Consider the following 22,434-nt stretch of genomic DNA (forward strand, 5'->3'; position numbering starts at 1 on the left):
GTGATTTCAGCGATACTCGTCAGAATGAGCAGCTGTCTGGAAGCGTATCCTCACTCACAAGACCTGACAGCCATGTCTTTAGCGTGGCTCAGCTCTCATTTGTCCTCACGCTGCCGTTTCATCCAGCTCTGGAGCGGGAGAGGCCACAACTATCAAGGCTTTTAAAAAAAATATGATCCAAACGTGTTGGGTTTTTTTTCTTCTCCATCTCTGCTCTGATAGTTTGTAAAGCAGCATAATGGTGGCTTCGTTCCAGCAATATGAAGTACTGTAAACTACAGCTGACCATTCGATGCTATGCCAACCACAGCCAGCAAATAGGAACCCCTTTGTTGAAGGATTATGGACATTTATAGTTCAGGGATTCTCTTTACAATATTTTGTAAAAAATAGATGTATGTGCTGAAGTGATGTGATAGACTTTGGTACACATTCTATCTTTTAAGATTACTAAAGGAGATGAGTGTCAAAGATGGAATACTTTGAAAAAAAAGAACTTAGGTGCACTTAACTTTTTTATACTAAACTTAAAATTTAAAATGTAAGTTTAGAATAAAGGTTATTTTGGAAATTTGAAATGCTGCATGTTTGTTTTTGATTTTCTCATATACGGTGTATCAGAACAGAGCAGACTGTTAAAAGACCGATCAGTGATGACATCTGGGAGTTTGGGAAAATTTTTGGGATAATTGTTTCTCCATTCTAGTCTTTTCCTGGACGCGCTGAAACAACTTCACAAGCTTTAGCAACATACCTGTTCAAATGGATGCTTTTACTTGCTTGGCATTTATACAAATTCTTTTGTAAGGAGTCATCATCACCAATCATAATCTGGTAAATGTACTGTATTAGAAAAAAAGTAATCTGTCGCTTTATCATAAAAGTTACAGCGTCAAATCTGGATCTGTGTTTTTGTCAGCACTATGCAAAGTTGCTGCTTTTCAATCCAAAGGATCAAAATAAATTACTCCTAAATGAAGCTCATCAAATTCAGATTGTGCTGACGTGTCAGGCTTTCCTTCGCTTCTATGACTACCAAATGAGGCATGGAGTGCATGAAACTAAAAGCCAACAAGCTCCTCAAACACAGCGTCAAGGAAATCTGACTTTCAGGGATTACACTGGAAGCAACGAGGAGTATCTGCAAAGCAGTCAAATGTGTAGTATGTGGTTTGGGTATTAATCATCGCTGTGAGATGCCAGGCTGCATAATGACAGTCCAAAAACAAGTTTTATTGAACTCAATAATAACCTGAAACAAAAGTCATCAGAACAGATACAGCAAATATTGCATTTTAAAAAGGAATTGGGTTTTTTTTCTCTTAAATTAATTGCATAGAAAAGCCATTTTAAAAGCAAATCAACACAGAACTAAAAGAACACATCTCGCACAGGGGATAAATACAGTATGAACGAAGTATTACAAGAAACAAGGCTATGAAATAGTCACAGACAAGCTATCTGAACATGTAGGTACTGAATTTACTAATCGTGTAGCTGTGACATTTAAAGAATTCCCACCACCTGTTTCACGCCTTGCTTTGCTAATGTGGACACATCTGTTGTGTGGTCACCTGCTCCTCATCCGTCAATATTCACTCTCTGTACTGTAACAGTCTTATCTTTGGTTGTGCTTTTGGGTCATGGCAGAATCTTAAACAAGGGAATCATCCCATCAAACCACGGATACAGAAAAAAAAAACAGTTGTCTTTCACTTTTTCCTTCATTCCCTGCAAGCCTTCCCCAGGTTTATATAAAGTATTCCTTCTTTTCACCCACGTCTGGGTTGTCGTCGTCGGGGTCTTCTCCAGGAGCCAGCTCACCCGTCGTCCTATAGGCGCCTTTATTGTGGCAGAGATACCGGTAAAGCAAGAAGGCCAAAGCAACGATCGTCAGCAGGATGAGAACAATAACCACTGCAAAATGAGGACAAAATGTTTTTTAACATGACACATGGGGGATATTTTAAAGTAGGAGAAAACATTTAGGAATAAATGTGAATAATCACCAGTGATGACTGTGGAGTCGCTGCTCGCAGGGGCTGCTGTTGTTACCACTGAAGGAAACACAAAATAAAGCCTGAAGGTTGGTGTCAGGTAACATAAGGCTAAACAAACACAAGATTGTTAAACAGCACGGGATCTTAGAGGAAGTAAAGTGTGCCGTATCTCACAATCTGTGTGGGATTAGGAGACTGATGTGTGTGCCAGTTTCAAAAACATATCAAAAGCAGAAAGGGTAGGAGTTACCCTGAATCATGGTGGTGTCTGCTTGTGTGGGAAGTGATGTTGAAAGTCCTGAACAAAACACAAGCAAAGATGTGTCAATAAAACAGAACAAAATACAAGGTTATGGTTTCACACTTCGTTGGCTGCAACTTCGCCTTAGAGTCCAACAGAAATAATTCATAACAGATTCAATAAATATACATGAACTCACCCTCTGTTACAGTCATGTTTGTGTGCGAGGAGTTTGTTATCAGAGGCACCACGTCTGAAACTGGAAGATAAAGCATGATAAAATGCTGCAATGCTCTATCTTCGGCACACTGTCAGCTTGAGGAGACTTGTATAGCTGCTTGCTGACAACAGAATATTATGGGTTGTGAAACAGTAAGCGCAATATGAATGGATAGAACGGAAACAAAAGAATGACTGGCAGAATCAGAAATCTTCAGTCGCAGCGTTTATCGACAAAACTTGTTAACATGGTAAAATAAAAGTAAGGATGGTCATCAGACGTAATTGGGTTATCACTGTTTCTTTAATGTGTCACGTCAAAATAACTCAGAAAATATCAGACTAAGTGAACATTTTTTACTTCCTGTAATTATTCAGGTAAAACTTAGGGAATAGTACTTTAGTCTATGGAGCAGTAATGGCATTCAAACTAATTATGTTCGTAGGTTGAGGATTACCACCAATATTATTGTTTGGCAAAGGTGGAGATAGATTTATAACACACTGATTTATAAAATGTTAAACTATTTCGTGAGTTAAATGTAAACTTTTAACTACTGATAACTTTCAGACACTAGGCTGCAGTTAAATATTTTTTGCAGCTACAAGTGAAGTGAGAACAGGGAATTCTTAACATTTCCATGGTTACAGATTGGACTTTAGCTTTTGGGATTGAGTTTTGTTTCCAGGGCAGATTTCAAAAACTGTTCAGTACTTTTAAAAAAGTATTGATGAGGTGCCTTTAATGATTTTTTTGGGGTCTTATTTCCATTTCTGCGCTTCCAAATTGATTTTCCATTTTTGTATTATAAAAAACTTTTTCTAACCTTGATCCCACATGATCAAGTCTTATTTTCTTTTGTACAATATGACAAACGTACATTAATCTCTGAATTGTGTATAGTCATGATTGTATTTTTTGTATTTTGGACCCGGATTTTGTTTTGTCATAAATATAATACTGATAATCGTGATAATTTTGGTAAATGCTAGTAAACATCAAAGTTTCTTTATGCCAAAGAGCTAAAGCCCATGGGAAAACTGTTCAGTGATTGGCTTTTGTCTTGTATCAATGAGATTATCCTACAGGGAATCCTGATTATCTTAAACTCGTCACTGTTGATCTCGATCAATTTGCATATAACTCCCTCAATTATTCTAAGGATCGTTTGGTCTAAATAAAAACTAATACAAAACAAACAAAAAGCAGGGAGAAATCGGTATCACACACAAGGTGATGTCATTATCTTTTTCTTTTTTGTGTTACGTCCGCTGTTTAAAACCCAAAAATGTTCATCTAAACAGAATAAAAAGAGCCAGAAAACAGCTGCAACTTTAAAATAGCGGAAATATGCATTAGCAATGAAAATGTCAAATGAATATACTCCAGTTGGCGCTACATATTATTACTGGTACATTACATGCTAATTAAAATACAGTGATTAAGTCAAATGTAAATGAAGCCCTGAAGGGTCTTACCATTCATTATTGGAGCTGGTTAGCTGAGCTAACACGGACCTATCTGTAAAAAAACACAAAAAAAACAACATATCTCAATGATATTTGTGTAATCACGTTTTTAGCCCCCACTTTAAGATTTATTAGACTGGTCAACACTTTTCCACCATTGTTACTCCGTTGTTTTCCTTTGTCTTCCTGAATAACCGGTCACTCGAAACTTTTAACGGGGAACAAAACTCGTAGCCGGGCTAGCGCCCTGAGGACACTAGCTAGTTCTCAGGTATGATAACAATCGCTGGTCATCACAACCCAAATGAACGCTTACCTGAATGCAGAGGAGCGTGTTTAAACCTAAAGGAAGTTAATAAATTTTCCTTCAGGATATACGAAACTATAAAACCAATGCACAACGCTAACTTTAAGTTTGTACCTAAGCTGTAAAGAGAGGTTATTGAAAATATAAAACTGCGTCCGCGGAGTACAGTATCGAACAGAGACTTACTTTTCTCTCGTGAGTCGAACAGCTCTCCATTTCCGCCCCTCCCTTTCTTCTCCGTTTCCCTTTCAAAGATTGTCTAGCAGAAAAAGCACCACTCCGTAGTTAAAATCTGAGATCTTTGAGGCTTCGCTTTCATGGCACTCCTATTTTTATATGTCCATTTTACAGGAAGGATATAGATTTATTATTGTATTATTTTTGCATGTGTATCCACACCAGAATAGTATAGGAGAAAATACCTTAAAATGAGACGAAATCCACATAAGATTAATTAATTAAAAATATTTATTTCATTGAAGTTATTAAAATTTACATCCTGATCACGTCTGAGGGGACCTGTGAGTGGTTCCATCATGAATTGTACACAGAAAACATACAAAACGATTTAAAACACAACCCAAATGTACCACATAATCCAAGTTATCATGATTCATGGAAAATTCACCCTGAGAATAATACAACAAATACGGATGTTTTTAGTCAATAAAAAGCTGTTCTGTGAACCGTGGTATTCTGACCATAATGAAACCACTATCATCAATTGAATGATAATAAGCTCATTATAATTGATCACAATTTCAAGAAGTTCTAAGCAAATACCCTCCACTTACACTGAACGACACATAAATCAAAAATGAATGTTAAAGCAAGTTTGAGAAATTGGTATAGAGTGACCCGTCTATTTTTAGACCTATCTTTGTACACCATTGACAGATAAGCGCAGATGTTTATCTATCTATCTATCTATCTATCTATCTATCTATCTATCTATCTATCTATCTATCTATCTATCTATCTATCTATCTATCTATCTATCTATCTATCTATCTATCTATCTATCTATCTATCTATCTATCTATCTATCTATCTATCTAATCTGAAGGAAATAATGGAAATCCTTATAATTGATTTTTACATTTTATTGTATAAATCTATTGTCTTTACCCTTTAATCGATAATCCAATCATTAAAAATCAATCAATATAGACATGATACAAAAATATCAAGACACAATAATTAATCATCACTCTGCACACAATTAACAGATTTTTGTGTTTCAAATCAACATAAAGTGGAGGATGCTGTTACAGATGAACATTAACTGTTTGATAAAATAAAATAAACATTTACATTATAAGAACAACAAAAAATTAAGTTTTATTTATATTCAGGTTTTGGTTATTTGGTTAGCTGATTTTCCTTTTGACGTCTACAGTAATAAAAAAAATTTAACACTGTAAACCTAGAGGTGCATTTGTGTTTGTTGGTATTCAGACACATAAAAATAAACTTGTTGGCTCAGAATACAACAGAATCTGCAGGATTAAATTGCTTCAAAAAATCCCCAAATTGTCCTGCAGCTTATATGAATTTGTATTATTTCGATTTCTCTTACAAAAGCATACAAATTAAGTATTATTACAACTGTATACTGCAGAGTTGATTTAACCCAAAGATAAATAAGACAGCTAAAATCTACACGTCAACGCACCACAGTTGGACACTTCAGCATGGCTGTCTTCACATTTTTGCTCCTTTGCAGCTGTTCCTGTCAGTCTGTGCTGTGCTTCCCTGTTAAAATCAACGCAGGCCAGACACAGATTTATGCAAAGGTCAGTCAGATACAGAAACAAGAAATAATGGAACTGGATAATATATAACAACACATGTGTAAAAAAAAAAAAAAAAAAAGGAAATACAGACCTTTAACAAAAGTCTGAATACTTCAAACCGTTGTGTTTTTTGGATCCTGAGTTGTCTGCTTTTCTACAGGAGCATCCTGTTACACACAAAGAAAAGAGGACACAGTCACATGCAGAAGTGCAGAAGTGAATATGCAGAAGAAGCATTAATCAAGTGTTTGCAGATCACATGACTAACCTTGACAGGACTGCTCATCTCATTGATGTCAGAGACGCCGCCCTTCTCTATTCCATTTGGCTTTGGATGCATTACTTCTTCTAGGCTGTCTTCGCTCTCCTCGATATGCAGCTGGACGTCATCGACTGCAGACAGCTGGAGCTCCAGACTCTCAGAGTCGCAGGAGTTGTTCAGTTCAGAGCTGCTGTCACTCGGTGCAGCATTCTCATCATCCCCCTTATCGTCAGACTCAGCAGGAGGCTTAGGCTCAGATTCCTCTTCATTTATGACTTTCTCCTCTTCCACTTTAACACTGTCTTCTCCTGAAGCCTCTGCAGCCACCTCCTCCTCGTTCCCTCCTGCAGGTGGACTTTGGATCTCGTTCTGGATCTCGTTCTGGGTCGACCCTGTATCCAGGTCCTTTGACTCAGCATTGGGAGACTCAGGGATGGATGCCTGTGAGGAAACTCTGATGGTGCTGCTCTCTCGGGATAGAGAGCTATGGCGAGGTTTTTCTGGAGACCTGAAACTGTACCTATAGCCAGGTTTGGGACTGTAGGTCCTATGGAAGTCAGAAAAACTAGCTTTCCAGGCTTTTGGGGACAACAGAGTTCTTCTATTCAAGGAGCCATACCTGAAAGAATACAGATGAATGAAATCCACTTAATTTGTTGTTTTCATCATTGAATAGAGAAAAAAATGACATAAATAATTCCAATTCCTATTCAAAGCAGAATGATTATGACTTCAAAAACTATTTTTTCCCAAAATTCGACAAAGATACAGTATATGGATTAAAAATGAACTTGTCGGATCCTGACTGATCTGAATATGAAACTTCCTCTTCTTCTGTCAGCTGTATTTTTTTTTTGGCAATTTCTTATCAGCTGACAAGTGCTGCACTTTTTCAGAAAGACCAAACAAAACCTTTTAAATTCTATTTATATTATTAAAATTTACCAACAGATGTGCACCTGACCTGTTTGCTTCCTTATATCTTGAATTTTTATAGAATTTAAAATCTTCCTCTTAGTTCATTGCATGATTTTATGCTGTTTCCATTAGTCTCTGAGCTTAGTGACAAAATTCTGTCTCTTTTTCTTTCTCTTTCCTTTCCTCCCTCTTCTTCTCTTTTTACTCAAAAGGGTGGCACAAAGCCAATGGATGACGGAAAATTCTTCACCACAAGTGAAAATGTGTCACTAACATCCTCACTGATGTCTCAGTCACGTTTATTGACCGATGAAAGCAAATGTTGTCAGATTTTCCTGTAAATTTCAGACCATTGAGGAAAATGACTGACTTACCGTTGCATCCCCTTTATGGCGAACATTTTGTCAGGATGCTGAGCCTGTAACTCCTTCATCACACACTGCATGTCAACACTGAGCTGCAACAAGACAGAACTGGTCGAAAAACAGACAAAAAGTCTCTGAGACTGGATTCTGTCCAGCAACTGACTTCAGATGACTTAAACCAAACATACCGTGCCCATCTCTTTAAAGAATGTGTTTCGTAAATTCGATATGGCTGAGAAGACAGAAATGTAGCATCCGATGCGACTAAAACAGACGAGAATCACAGCATGGTGTAAAAGCAATGCACTCCCATATACAGTATATATACACACACATATACTGTATATATATACATATACAGTATATACATATACACACACATATACATATTATATATATATATATATATATATATATATATATATATATATATATATATATATATATATATATATATATATATGCAGTATATATGCAGTATATATGCAGTATATATGCAGTATATATGACAGTTCTTGCATCACCTGTCATAGAGCACAGGCAGCTCCTCTTTTAATTCACTGTTGATGCTTTCATAGATGCTTTTAGCAGCATTCATCTCTTCCTCTGCCTGCAGAGGGACATCATTTTAAAATATATGTGTGAACAAATGCAGCCTGGCATTGAGAGAGGAAACAGATTCTTCTGTTCTTCTTCAATCACCTTCTGTATCTTAATATCATCCCTCTTTTTTGCAGTCTGCAGTGCCTCCAGGTGGTGACGGGAAGAGTCATAATCCACCAGCTTTCTTCCCCTTTTGGATATTTTATCCTGCAGATGGAATGAGATGGATGATCCATGCATATTGCATATGTGTGTCAGACTTGTGTTGATTTTTGTGTGTTGATTTTTCCGTTTTGTTTGCCTTTCATCTATGTGTGTTCACTTTTTTTCCCCCCATGCCTGCTCATGTCTTACCCTGACATCTGGGAATTGGCTAACGTAGGACTCCATGGTGCGAATGGACTGGTCTAATATCTTCACCTCGAAGTCATTCCATAGGAGGTCTTCCCCCTTTTCAAACAGCGCAGTATAAATATTGCATTAATTATGTATGACAAGAGGGAGTAAGTTAAGGTTTTTCTCCCCTGGAGATGTTTGAGTCTTTCTGCTTTTGTATTACACCATAAATGTGCAGTGGTGCAGCTATAACTGCTCAAGGTTTTATATTATAGTGATCATACTGACTTCTACGATGGCTCCCATGTCTTCCTCTCCCACCCAATCTGTTTCATAAGCATCAAAGAGAGACTGGGAAAGGCGCCTGGAAGCCTCACGCATATCTGTAAAAAGGAGAATTGTTCCCATGAGACCTGTAGAGGACACAGAAACAGTTTTTGCAACAAGAAAGAGCCTCCCCACCTCTTACTGCATTGATGTAGCCCCTCAGGTCCTTGTATATTCGGTTCCCATCAGTCTGCAAATTGACAAGAAGGTTGCATAAGTGTCAGTGAAGGGATTTATTGGTTCTACAATGTTTTATTAGTCAATAAACCATCTCACTGTCACACACTAAATCCTGTCAAGACAGCAGGTATTCAGTTCAGTTATTCAGATATCTATTTTGCCGTAATCAACGAACACAAATGAATAACCGTTAACTTCTTATTTTCTCTTTAAGCACACGTTTGATTACCTGCTGGTCATTAAAATGTTGAAGGCAATGTTCAAATTGATCATCTCTGCTCACTGTGGTCTTTCCCAGCCTCTGCAGGACCTGCAGAAAAAACACAAACTTCAGTACAACACCAGCTGAATGGAAATATCTTCCATCTGGCAGATTTTACCTTTTCTTTGCCTCTGCTCAGCTGCCTTTGGACTTTTTTGGCAAAATCACCTGAAGTGTTTTTTGGACTTGTGTTGTCAGCCATGTTTTGTCTTGACTGTGTTGATTCTTAATGATGAAGGGAAACAGAAAGATGATGTCATTAATTAATAATAACGTTAAATACATAGATGTTTGGATTGACTATTCCAAGAAGTACGGAATTTGTGTTTTTGGCATTTGTGTGGAAAATCATTAGATTTTCCTTTCTTGATTTTGTTACTGCAAACAGTTGATAAATAAGAATTTTAATGACACTATCTATCTATCTGTTAATTCATTCCTAAAGCAACAAATTCGAGCGAGCCGTGGCCTCTCGGCTCTCTCATTCACTACAACACCCATAACTCCCCGCGGCCAGGCCACGCCCATCAATCTAATGGCAGCGGTGAACTTTGTCCGGGGTCTTTTTATTTCGCTCCGTACCGGAGGAGTGGCTCTATGACAAGCCCGCAGATCTCAGCGCTGCTCGCCGACCTGCGGGACGCGATCATGGGGAGCAACTTGGCCAAATGTGCCGCCACCGACTTGGGCATCCAGTGGGCCGGCTGGGCTCTAGCATCGGCCCTCCGAACCGAGAAGTTTTATGATTTAGCAGGTAATATCGAAAACTAGAGATAATTTCTCCTGATTTGAGGAAGGGTTTTGCAATCTGACTTGTTATTCAACGCGGTTAATTAGTGGAAACTCTGCAGAGAAACTTGTTGAAGAATCAACAACATCCGGTTCGGATGGGTCGTTCTGTTTCTGCTCCGGAGCTGAGATTCTATTTAAAACGTTTTCGAACTTAATTCTCATGTTGACCTTTTGTTGTTATGAAAGCAGCGTTATCTAAAAGCTTTGTTGTGAAACGACTTGGAGAGCCTCCTCGGAGTTAAGATCCAATCAGCTTAACGCCATGGTTCCTGGTAACAGGGCCGCACTGGTGAATCCTGAGGCCTCTTGTCGGGGCAGAAAGGAGGCCCCCCCTCCCAAAAAGTGATTCAGATTTGGTCTCCTCAAAAGTGATTTTTTTCTTTAAGTTATTATTTTAATTAAAAAAACCCAACAAATAAGCAGCAATTAACTTAAGAAAAACTGTGGTGCTGCATTCAGGGAATGTGGGAAAATGCCAACTTCCATGGACCGGGATAGATCCTTTTTATCAGGCCAACTTGATGTCACAATCCCTTTGTCCTCTTTTGTGATCGATGGCAGCAACATTAGAAAACTATTTAATTGAATTTAATTAGTTATTATCATATAGGAAAAGTGTGCCTTCCTTATATTCGTGAAATCTCAGTTTTTACTAATATGAATGTGATTGGTTGCTGATGGGGCCAATCATCAAGATGTCCATTTTATTTTTTGAGTTGATCATGTGGACACATTTTTCAGAGGTCAAAACATCCCAAACAGGCATCACAGATTTGACCTTTGTGTGAAACACAGTTTGTACCGTCTCATTCAATTTTTTAATTGAATGGAGATGAAGCAGCAGGTAGTTGGTTCATTACTGATCTGCAGCTCTTTGTATATATATGAATGAAACTATGAATATCTTTAACGTTTGGAAAAGCAGTGGAGAGGTCACCCTGAGATTATTACTCAACCCTTTATTGATCAGATTAAAGGATATTGCAAACATTCAAAAGTAAAATTTTTAATCCCTGATGTTATTTGATACCAACTTTACAGTTTTCTTGTTGACTGACATTTGAGACGCTCTGCACATAAAGTATGAAAGAAACGACCTGCATTTAAGTTACAAAACAATCACAAAATCATTTCTATTTGTTGAAGGGTTGCACTTACCTGTCGACACAGGTGCCTGATTTCTTTAAAAACCACCTTGACGATTGTCTTTCTAAAGATTGTCTCCTGGTTCTCTGCTGCGCTTCACTTCTGGATATTTTACCCTTGAACTTTGAAACCAATTGTCTGCAGTATCCTGGGTAAAAGATTTATTGAACACGCCTTACTCTGGAACAAGTAGAGCCGTCCGCCATGCCCACGTCCACACAACCCTGAGTCTACAGATTCTCTTTTTTTTTTTTAACAGGATCTAGCACATTTATACTGCTGGCCCACCTGAGTCGTATTTGGGGAGGAGCCAATCACATCCGTCAGAAGGTGCAGTCTGGTCTGGTGACGGCGTGGGGACTCAGGTAAGTAAGGGAGCATCGATCCTTGTTATCTCCGTTTCACGGTTGAGTAAAGGAATGAAAATGACATCCTCTGGTATTAAAAGCAGCTTTGAGTGAGGCCTTAGGAATCCCTGTGGAGGCCAGAGGAGTAGGACTGATGAATACGAAACATTAAAGTCGGGTTAATGAATAATTCCCTGGTTAATGTGAGTGGACATTAACCGTGTTCTCGCTGCAGGTTAGGGACATTCCTCTTCCTGCGGATCTTGAAGGACGGTCATGATCGCAGGTTCAACAATGTCAGAGACAGCCCAGGGACGTTCTTTGTGTACTGGACCATTCAAGGTACTTTAAAAGTGATGCATAATCCTTCTTCTCACCGCTTTAATCCTCGACCAATTCACCTCCCAGCTGGAGACACCTAATATAAATCATTGTCTGATTTCCAGCTCTTTGTATGTATTTATACGAGTTAGGAGAACTTGTTTTCAGTGAGTTAGAAGCATTTAGTCTACAGAGGTATTAACGCTGGCCTCATCGTAGATGATCTATTTGTGTTTCTCTCAGCTCTGTGGGTATTTATGACCCTCCTGCCCACCTTAATGCTGAACAGCGAGAAGCGAGATGTGCCTCTGGGGACGAGGGACTACATCGGTTGGACTATATGGGGCCTCGGGTTCGCCACTGAGGCAGTTGCTGACCAGCAGAAGTGGCTTTTCAAGCGGGACCCAGATAACGCTGTAAGTTAGCAACTCAGATGTCTAATAATAACCTACTCACTGACTCATAGCTATTATCGCTTTTGCTTTTGTGCCCCCCCAGGGGAAGTTCATCCAGAGTGGACTGTGGGCCTACAGCAGACACCCCAACTACTTTGGAGAGATCCTGCAGTGGTCGGGTCTCTGGCTGTCGGCCTCGTCGGTGATGACAGGTCCCCAGTACCTGAGCGTGTTGTCGCCTGTCTTCGTCTGGTTCCTGCTCAGTTACGTCAGCGGCATCCCCCTCCTGGAGAAGCAGGCTATGAGGAAGTGGGGCTCTGACCCGGCCTTCCAGAACTACATCAAAAACACACCCGTTCTGTGGCCATGGCCAAAATATTAACCTAATGCAATTATGTTTTGAGCTGAATATTTTGAAATAATCGTGTAAAGATATTTTTCTTTTGCTTGATTTTGTAAAATAAATAACAGTACTGAGTAAAAATACTTCTTTGCGAGATCTGTTTGTAGAAAGATATTTTCGGGGCTAATAGTGTGCGGTCATCGGGTCTTTAGAGCCGGCACAAAATTTCAAAGCAGATGATACACATTCATCCATGAAGTAGGATTAAATGTTTTAAGACCTTAGTTTTACAGATCAATACTCAAGAAAAAATCTTCCCTTGGGACAGATATTAGAACTTCCCTTAAAGGACTATCAACAAATTTACTCTGTTGCACTGGTTAAGGTGTGAAACAAATTAACCTTTGACCCCACACTTCAAAATCAGTTGCTTGTATCCTATGAACTGTATCACACCAGGAATTCAAATATGTTCAAGTTTAACCCCTGGAGCTGAGCAAAGAGTGTTTAACAAAGGACACAAGACATTTTCATAAGCTTTAAAACTATTTAATATGTTACAGACTTAAAGGCTGTATCATGTACAAAAATCTTCAATACCAAGAAATCTGAGGTTTCTAATTTTTACAAATACCTTTCACCAAAGTCTGCTTTCAAGTTACCATCCACAGCAGAAATTACATTTCAAAGAGCAATAAACACAGTAAGGTGATCAAAGATTACAGCCTCGCATGAACCTGTGAACATTTGTCAAGATCCCTGGCAGAGCAGGAAACAAAGGCAGCTTAAATTTACAAAACGCCACTTTTTTTCTACTTCAAGAGATTAACTGGAATCATCAAAATTATCAGAACACATCAAGTTGACAGGGTCAGGCTGAGAAGATCAACAAATGTCTGCGCTTACGTTTTAGAACTCCTCTGGGCAAAGAGAAGAATGTAGATGGAGACAAAACTGTATTGAATTGAAATATAAGCATCAAATCTAAAAAAATGTCACTGTCACGCTATCAATATAATCAGTCCTTCAACTTCTGAGTGACACATGAGTTGAAAACTGGCAGAAATACATTAAAATGGTGTGTTACAGAACATATTTTCACACACACACACACACTTTTTTCAAGAGTCATATGAAAGAATATTTCAAAGTGAAATGAAAACGACTTGTTAAACATTCTAAAAATGCATCTACTTCAGCGGACGGATGATAAGCCAAAGAGCACAAACAGTCATTACACGCATGAAAAATCATCAAAATACAATTCTAATCCACATGAGCGATCAAATGAACGAAATGAAATATTAACTGAAGTAAGACAACGGAGGTGTTTATAACTAATATCAAACATGTACTAAACACAAGCTATTCAGAAAGGGGGAAATGTTCGAGTTGCTGCGGCCTCGGATTTTTATTTGAGGTGGGGTGATGAAAAGAATTTCCCCTGGCTGGAAAATCCAACTGCTGATTTGCTCTTGCTCCCGAATCTGCAAAAAAGAGTGCACGTGATGAAGTTTAATAGAATCAGGAGTCATGTCAATAAAACACCGTCCATTAAGGATAATGAGATATTGTAGAGCAGACTAATTTTTTTTAAAGGGGTCAGCTTTTTTTTAAACAATGATAAAATATTTTAATAGCTGTGAGCATTTAACTCTGCAGTGGTCACCAGAGAAGAGAGGACTGGAGCTTACCTGGGTGTGAGACTGGACTTCATGCGCTGAGTCAAAGAGCTGGAGGAGGGGGTTTTATTTAACGGGTACTCTGGGGTGGTCAGAGGTCCCAGCATGCTTACTCCAACTGTAGAACAGATTGTGATTATACCCTGGCTGTGGCTGGACTCATTCAGACGCAACAGCAACAACGACAACACCGGGCGAGCTCATACTTCTCTCGGGGGTGGCATAGCAGTTTGCATTCTCGATGATCAGGTGATCCAGGTTGGGCTGGTTATTTTCCGCCATCACATACTGGCTCCAATATTCCACAGGCATGGCCAAGAGACGCTCCACAACCTGAACAGAGATCACCAGGAGGAAGATGTCAGTGTGTTGCCTCATCATCAAACAGCTTAAACCTCAGGCAACACAGAGGAATTGCTATAAAATAATACAAACAAAATAAAAGCACCACAGGCATACTGATTCAAAATTTTGAGTGATTCGTACTTCTGACAGATTGTCTGACATCTGCCACCCCTGAGATTCTTGGACTTGTCATGTCAACATACACAGTGGCCAAGCTTTATGATGAGTCGGCGATGAAGCCCGCCTTACAGCCGCCCCAGGCTTACCTTGGGTTGGCGTTTGGTGTCCTGCAGGATTGTCATTGGGTCGGGCTGGGAAACCGCATGGCCCACAATAGTCGGACCAAACACTCGAGCCAAGTTTGCGGCGTCCATCCGAGTATCCAAGCTTTCAGCAACTCTGAAAAATTCAGTGAGATTCAACTTGTCTGAGACGTACAAGACATACAATGTACTGTAGATTTAAAAGTTTTCTGTAGGTGAAATAAACTGGTTTTAGTCACCGTTCTAAAAAAAATGTTTAAAAAATCCTTACTATTTTTTAGGCAGATTTATTTTTCACTGATATTTTGCATGTACTAGCAAATCCCAACACTGAGTTCATGGAAGGAGTTTACAAGGCATAAATAGGTGTATGGTAATACTGTATTTGGGGCGGCAGTGGCTTAGCGGTAGAGCAATCGTCTTGAAGACTGGATCGCCCAGCCATCGGGGGTTCGAGTTCTTCACGTGACCCGTCAATCCACCTCCACTGTACCTCTATATGTACCTCTCTGTATTAACTAATTGCATGCCTACAGGCCCCTAGTGTGCTGTGTCTGTTTCAGGGGCCTGTAACCTGTAACCAAGTGCTGTAATTAACACATATATGTACTTGAGTGAAGTGTGAAGTGTAAAGAGAATTTCCCCAAGAGGCATCAATTAAGTGTGGAATATTATTATTATTATTATTATATTTCAAAGGAATGGATGCTGCTCACCTCTGAAGATGCAGGACTAAGAAAGCCAGTGTGTCTCTGTTGGGCTGAGGTAGGTCACCGACGGTTTTGTACATCAGAGCTATGCTGTTGTCGTCGTCTGCAACCTCTGAATAAAGAAGATAATTGAGGTTGTGTGGAAAGTTGGCACCCCCCCATAGGCTGATAAAGTCACAGAAAATTGGAAAACAGTAAAGTAACCTTCAGTCAGGTCTGTAAAAATGTCTGCTGTCCATTAAGCTGAACAAATTAGCATTTATATGAATTGCTTTTGTATGAATTGTGCGCTGCTGCCTTTTAAAACATCAGTCACATACCGGCGGCCTCCATGAATGAGCGGTTCAGGTGGAAGGTGAGTAGAGGCTCCTTGAGATTCCTCAAAAAGTCCTTGAGGACGCCGGTGATGACATGGACGTCGTCCACCTTGCTGAGCGCGGGAATGGTTTTGCTACGAAGAAATTTGTCTTTCAGCTCCTTCACTGTGCGATCAGCACCGGAAACACGGTACAGTCCGGTCTGAGGGGGAAGAATTACGACAGATTTTGAACATACTCTAAACTGAGTAGTCAGAGTCTAAGGTGAGGTTGACTGACACATGCATGTAATATATAGACTGAAACAAACCAGAAAAGGAATTTTGAAAAGCCGCAGCCCTGCTGAACAGCTGTGTGCTACAGGCAGAGAGCCATATGAGCATCCTGTTGTTGAAAAACTAACCATAAAGGCATCAGTTGGAGCTAAACGGTCTCAACCAAGACTACTTTAGCAGTATAGGCTGTGTTCTTAACTCTAACTAGACGTCTTTGGACAATATCTATGGGTCAGTGAGAAGGATGTTGAACCCGGTGGCTCAAATAAATCAATTGAAGTGTTAGCTCAGCTAACTGGTTCCATTCCTCATTCAGAGTGAAGTGAATTATCTCCAGGTGTTGGCTTCCTACACTTCTGTGTGCATTTCTATAGCTCCAAAACATTCCCACAAATGAACAAATACAAAACAAATATAGGAAACTGAGCTGGCATCTTATCCGGGGTGTACCCCGCTTTTTGCCAGTAGTCAGCTGAGATAGGCTCCAGCAGATCGTGATCCACAAGGCGTATAAGCGGTTCTTGATGATTGTGCTCGTCTCATCTACAAGAAAATGGGTGGGTGGAAATTTCCCCTGCTGGCATTTAAAACCACCTGGCATAATAGCATCAATTTTCAGGCCATGAATTGAGTGAGACAGAAGCAAAAAATAAATAAATAAAACAAAAACAGACCACAGCACCATCGTAAATCACATTTGGAGCAGTTCCAAAGTCCACACTAGGATTTTTTAATCTCCTTGGAACCGTTTGTAGCAGCTCTCTGTCTCAGATTCTGGGAAAGACTTTATAGATAATTGCTAGGATGGAAGGCTTTGCTGTCTTTCATATTTCTGAGGGGAACACTCCACTCACCTCGTGCAGACCCCTCTGCTCGATTTCACTGATACAGTGGACCACAATATGAGGGATCATGGGTGACGTGTCAGGAACGTAGTCTGCCAGCACACCCTGGAAACACAAAAGACATAAGGAAAAGCGTAGCAATAACATGCTTGTGCATGCACCTGCACATTGAAGAAGAATTTGTTCTGGTTACTGTGTCACACACCTCCCCAGGTTTCACCGGAGTGCCAATTAGGTTGGGGATGCAAGGCAGAGGGCAACGCTCACGACATTCGGGGTGCGAGATCACCCTGCAGTCACGACATTTCAACGATAGCTTGCCAAACTTGATCCTCTTTCCGCAGGGGACACAGGATTCCGGCTTGATGACCTATGATAGACAGACAATAGGATTTAGGAACCCGGTGGACATCGTGGGTCAGTTTAAAAGATTTGAGGTTATGTGGCTAGGTAGAAAGCAAGCAGCAGGTTGGCATCGTTCAATACAGTTGCCAGTAAGAACCTATATAAACAGTAAAAAAGACATTTAATCTTGATACTATTTGAAAATCTGCACCATATTCAATCAACTTTTTGGCAAAAGGTAAAATAAAGGCATGAAAAAATATATGATGAAAATAATAGTATCATCCTTATGAGGAAAAATAAAGCAAAGAGATTGTTACATTTGATCACTGTGTAACTCCCTTACAGTTTTGGAGACAAACTCATGGAGACGGACACCTCCGTGGTTATGCGGAGTGCTTTGCTGCCTTTTAAACTCTTCTTCAGAGTTGCCAGGATGCTTGAAGACGTCTTCAGATTTGACAGAGTCTAAGTCCCAGTCAGGGGAAGCTGCATGAAACAGAAGATGGATACCAGTCTATTGCATATCTATATACAGTACATATCTTTTTCTTTTTTTTTAAATAGTATAATTATCACTGCTTCATATTCAGGCCCCAGAAAAATCATTAAATGGGAACAACACAATTGATATTGTCCATTTACTTATGACTTTATTTCACTCTGGCAGCAACAAAACAGGAAGCAGTTCCACACAAAGGTCACTGATTGAATCATCACACAAATTTTACCGGTCTTTTTCCTGCTGCGAGTCCAGTAAGGAATTGTCTCCACGGTAGAAATGGCCTCAACAGGTCCTCCATTCACGGGAACGGTCACGGTGGTCTTCGTCACGAGGGTTTCGTTACCCTGTCACACAGATTAAGTTAATAGAGCTGGTTAAATTTCTTCAATAAATTACCAGATTTGGTTCTAAAACTCAAGTTTCGTTCGATCGTCATATCAAAATTCATAAAACCCTACCAGGTCTGAAGTCCTGCCTGTGGCTCGTGTACGTTTACAATCAAACCCAGGGCCATCAACTTGACTTCTCGAGGAGCGCTGAAAAGAAGGCAGACGTGACATTACCTCCTGCAAACACGGACACATTCTCCCTTGCAACAAATGATTCATGAGCAGAAGGTTCACTGAAGACTCAAACATACCCTTTTCTGTCGTTTCTTTAGTCGCACTGTCCTCAATCTGGAGGAATCCCAATCCTGTCACAGATCAAGTGTGTCAGATTAAGGTTTGAAAGTTAAAAGCTGATTATTTTACTGGATGCAATGAGGGATGCACTTACAATAGAATCATCAGTTTTGTCGTAGCTGATATCCGACAACATGGAAGCAGACTCATCTATTGTTGTCAGCCTGTCAAGGAGAGGAATGTTTGTTGCTGCGGCAGTTCACTCAAGATCAAGACACATTTCTCTACTTATATGTAGTTCTATTTACAGCATGCGTCAAGCTTTGGTGTGACTTGCAGAGTATTGCAGATACTGCCTGTCGAGATGTCTGCCTTATCTTGAATTTAATGGAACCAGATAGCAAATTGCATTTGACAAACACAACACCGAGGCTCTTTCCAACAACCATGACCCATAACAGTCAAGGTAATACACAAACATTACTATAAGCAGCTCCGTGCAGCAAAAATTTTCTGTTTACATCACCAAACAGAAGGAAGAGCCCGTCCTGCCCTGCCAACATCACAGCTAAGCCACTAAGGACACCATTCTTGTCTACATCCAATCCTGCCACAAGCAGAAGCTTGTTTCTTTCTGTGCTGGAATAAGGTGTAGTTCTGCAAAAAGAAAACACTTCCTATAAAAAAAATGCTCACAGCATCCCTAAGCCAGTGGGCCCTAAGCTTTTCACATGTATTTTTAACTGTACCGAGACACACAAGCAAAATGCCTTCTAGGAACATCCCTTTCAAGAAAAGATAAATAGCAATACAGAAAATATGTTTCGGAAAAATTAATTAATTAATAAATAACTGTGGTAAAATAATCTACATGGATAAATAGTGCCACAGGAAAACATTTGTAGTTGGGGTTAACTGTCCCTTTATACCACTCACTCAGCAGTTTATTTACAACTACTTCCACACAAAATGTTTTCATGAAGTTATTTTGTTATTATGTCCTTTAGCATTACCTAAACTGAAAGTTCAGAATTTAGTTTAGTTTATTATTTTAGCACATGTTCAGTACAAGTACAAAAACTGTGCAAGGTGGGAACGAAGCCTTATTAGGCTTGTATAGAGTTCCACACCTTTCAGAATGATTTGAAAGTGTGCCAAAATGGTGTATTCCTGTAAGCAGATGTAAATGAACGCAGAGGGAAATAACTTCCCCTATTTAAATGTAGCTTAAATGTGTTGTGAATACATTTGTGCATTGCATCAAGTGTGGGATGTTCAAATGTAAATAGAAGCAATCAGTGAAGTGATGCACATAAAATATGGCCCCAACAATAGCTAATGCACCAAAAAGTATTATAAACAGAAAACCTGTTCAAATATAAATCATGTATTTTCTAGATATAAATATTGATGATTTACCTTCTGCTTGTATTCAAGTTGCCAGTTGCAGTGAAGTTTGTGTTCAGGAAGGCCAAAGCTGAGCGCTGCTCATCACTCAACTGGATGCTGTTAGAGGATCCTTCACTGGTCAAGAGGTCACGAATCAACTGAATTTGACGATCCTGTAATATAGAAATACGCACAGAGCACATGTAAGATCACTTCCCCCAAACCTGGTGAAATAATGGTGTGGGAACATACATCAGTAAATAACAGTGGGTATTTGGTTCAACATACCAACTTTTCGCAGTCAGCCTCCGCCTTCTGTCTGCGGCGGATCTCTACATCTACTTGGTTGCGGGCATGTTTCAGTTTGACTTCCAAAGCTCCCCTCTCCGTCTCTGTCTTGGTGAGTGACTCTTTGCAAGAACCCAGTTCATTCTCAGTCTTCAGCCATTTGCGACGACAGTCATCAAACTGTTGTGCCATTTGGATAAATCCTGGAAAACAATACACATATGTAGAAAAAACAGGGAAGAAATCTAGACTGAAACTAAGGAGATCTTTCCCAAATGATAGACAATAAAGATAGGGTTACCAACCATAAACTACTCACTCGGTTCAATGCCTTCGTTGAGCAGGTCGGATTGAATCTTCAGCTTATTATATAAACTCTGGAGATTGACCAAACTCATTTCCATGATGGTCTATACTTAAAAACCTTTGAAATATCAACAATAAGTACATTTAGTCCATATTTGAAAAGACACTCTTTGCATAATAAAAGCCATTTTCAAACTTAAACCATTGTACATATTACATATATCTGACAGCTCATCTAAAGCTCATTTTATTATCATTACATCATATACTAGCAAGACATATAGTTCTCTGAGGTAGAACAGGTTGATGCATAGTTTCCTTTCAACGTATGTCAGCTTAACCAAGATATCTGATACCATTACATGGCTTCAATCAAATTTAATGACTACAAAAGCACCACAGCAAAATAGCATTTAGCCACGACTTCATGTCAAACTCCTCGTTAGGTTCAACTGCTTGCTGTTTTGTCTAGTTCAGGCGTCATTAGTCGAGACCACCGGGTTCACCGTTAGCTAGCGTTACTTTACCAATTCGACTCTCGCAATTTGTTTGACTTCCTCTCACAACGTAAATTTGTTTTTTAATGAAGTGTACTTAGTAATTACATACCCTGTCCGCGGTAAAGAAGCGTTTCAGACCCTCGAAGTTATGTTTAATATAATGTATTTTTCCTATTCTTTGTTTCGCGACCGGGTTACTACTATTCGAGTGACCAAATCCGTCCTGTGCCGCAACAGCAACGAGCGCGTTGCATTTCAAATTTCGCTACTAGCCAATGAGTGACGAACCCTACGTCACGAGAGGGATGAATAAATCAACTTCCGAGAATTTCCAAAATAAAACTACTGTAACGTCAATTATCGACTCGATTGTCATTAATAGACAAACAAATATGTGTAGGCAATAAATAATTTAATGGAAATCTAATGTAAATCAAACAAGCAAAGAAGAAAATGAAACCGTAAAAATGAAGAAGAAGGTGAGACTTCCGGTCAAGACTATCAAAATAAACTTCCTAACAGGGGACGCTTTGTTGAAGCAGGCAAGCAAATGGAAAAATAACGACAAAAGAAAAAGTGTGGGGCAGACTGACTAACAGTCAGTATTCTCCAACTACCTTCATTTTGAAGGATGCAGTGACCGTGAAAAACAAATATTTTTCCTACAGAAAACTCTGCACAAAAGAACAACAATCAGCACAGGATGCCCATGAACTCTGTAGTCTTATTCAAATCTCTGAGCTAAATATAAAAAGAAACATCCAGACTGTTGATCATACAAAGTAAGAAAAGCGAGACAAAACCAAAAGAAAATAATAATAATAATAATCACAGCATCTGTTTGGGGGTGGGGGTGATTGGTGCCAGTAGCATTGGCATCTTGACCATCTGTGGAGTCACCATTAATGCTGAAAGGTACATACAGCTTTTGGAAGAGCGTATGCTCCCATCCAGATGATGTGTTTTCAATTGCATCCCATTCAGTAAATGTATTACTCTCTCATTTTGCACCGACAATTTTAAACCCTCTTATCCTTCCATGAAGACACTTAATAGTTCAGCCAAAAACCTCAATGCTCATCAGTGCAATGAAGTGAATAAACCTGGTCTTTTACAAATAGAGAAAGAAACAAGATGAAGAAGGGTAAAAACTACACCAAAACAGTAGCAAGGAGAAATGTGACTGATTTTACTTGCAGGGAATTTGTGCTAACACTACCTACTTAACTGGGTAATATAGCTCATTAATTAGGCTCATTAATTAGGCTAATGCTAATGAATCCAGGTCTGCAGATGAATTTCTAAAACTTTTTTTTTTACTATCTAATTATTATTTCTTTTTTACTCATAATGTAACACCATCTACCATTAGCTAGGTATCTTGCTCACCAATGTTAAGGAACAAATTATT

At 39.3% G+C, this 22,434-nt stretch overlaps 4 protein-coding genes across 6 annotated transcripts; 1 reads left to right on the forward strand and 3 right to left on the reverse strand.

The window, feature by feature from the left end:
- Positions 1-1,212: 1,212 nt before the first annotated feature.
- Positions 1,213-4,480, reverse strand: LOC137603220 (small cell adhesion glycoprotein-like). 3 transcript variants are annotated; one of them, XM_068326471.1, is made up of 6 exons: positions 4,424-4,480; positions 3,940-3,982; positions 2,441-2,500; positions 2,251-2,298; positions 2,010-2,057; positions 1,213-1,917 (listed from the first exon to the last, which is right to left on the reverse strand). In XM_068326471.1, exons 2-6 carry the CDS (start codon positions 3,944-3,946, stop codon positions 1,751-1,753), a joined length of 330 nt encoding a protein of 109 aa, XP_068182572.1. In that variant the 5' UTR covers positions 3,947-3,982; positions 4,424-4,480; the 3' UTR covers positions 1,213-1,750. The 3 variants fall into 3 exon arrangements, with proteins under 3 accessions (XP_068182572.1, XP_068182579.1, XP_068182564.1); XM_068326478.1 differs by lacking the exon at positions 4,424-4,480 and adding an exon at positions 4,247-4,417 and having other exon boundaries at positions 1,213-1,842; XM_068326463.1 differs by lacking the exon at positions 4,424-4,480 and adding an exon at positions 4,247-4,417.
- Positions 4,481-4,723: 243 nt separating this feature from the next.
- On the reverse strand, positions 4,724-11,469 carry bin2a (bridging integrator 2a). The gene is made up of 13 exons (XM_068335064.1): positions 11,237-11,469; positions 9,405-9,511; positions 9,254-9,334; positions 8,980-9,034; positions 8,806-8,900; positions 8,536-8,631; positions 8,281-8,388; positions 8,103-8,188; positions 7,767-7,842; positions 7,588-7,670; positions 6,302-6,914; positions 6,125-6,200; positions 4,724-5,992 (listed from the first exon to the last, which is right to left on the reverse strand). The coding sequence occupies exons 2-12, from the start codon at positions 9,486-9,488 to the stop codon at positions 6,147-6,149; spliced, it is 1,431 nt and encodes a 476-aa protein (XP_068191165.1). The 5' UTR covers positions 9,489-9,511; positions 11,237-11,469; the 3' UTR covers positions 4,724-5,992; positions 6,125-6,146.
- si:ch211-210c8.6 (uncharacterized) lies at positions 9,812-12,765 on the forward strand. The gene is made up of 5 exons (XM_068335077.1): positions 9,812-10,040; positions 11,484-11,589; positions 11,807-11,913; positions 12,136-12,308; positions 12,391-12,765. The coding sequence occupies exons 1-5, from the start codon at positions 9,884-9,886 to the stop codon at positions 12,667-12,669; spliced, it is 822 nt and encodes a 273-aa protein (XP_068191178.1). The 5' UTR covers positions 9,812-9,883; the 3' UTR covers positions 12,670-12,765.
- Positions 12,766-13,221: 456 nt separating this feature from the next.
- Positions 13,222-21,255, reverse strand: racgap1 (Rac GTPase activating protein 1). The gene is made up of 17 exons (XM_068338661.1): positions 21,133-21,255; positions 20,537-20,641; positions 20,218-20,420; positions 19,960-20,102; positions 18,695-18,764; positions 18,558-18,611; positions 18,376-18,453; positions 18,144-18,261; positions 17,759-17,901; positions 17,273-17,437; positions 17,077-17,172; positions 15,951-16,149; positions 15,637-15,742; positions 14,924-15,056; positions 14,519-14,645; positions 14,325-14,430; positions 13,222-14,117 (listed from the first exon to the last, which is right to left on the reverse strand). The coding sequence occupies exons 2-17, from the start codon at positions 20,619-20,621 to the stop codon at positions 14,042-14,044; spliced, it is 1,902 nt and encodes a 633-aa protein (XP_068194762.1). The 5' UTR covers positions 20,622-20,641; positions 21,133-21,255; the 3' UTR covers positions 13,222-14,041.
- Positions 21,256-22,434: the final 1,179 nt, after the last annotated feature.

Source organism: Antennarius striatus, chromosome 2 (assembly GCF_040054535.1).
Source record: "Antennarius striatus isolate MH-2024 chromosome 2, ASM4005453v1, whole genome shotgun sequence".
NCBI classification, from domain to species: domain Eukaryota; kingdom Metazoa; phylum Chordata; class Actinopteri; order Lophiiformes; family Antennariidae; genus Antennarius; species Antennarius striatus.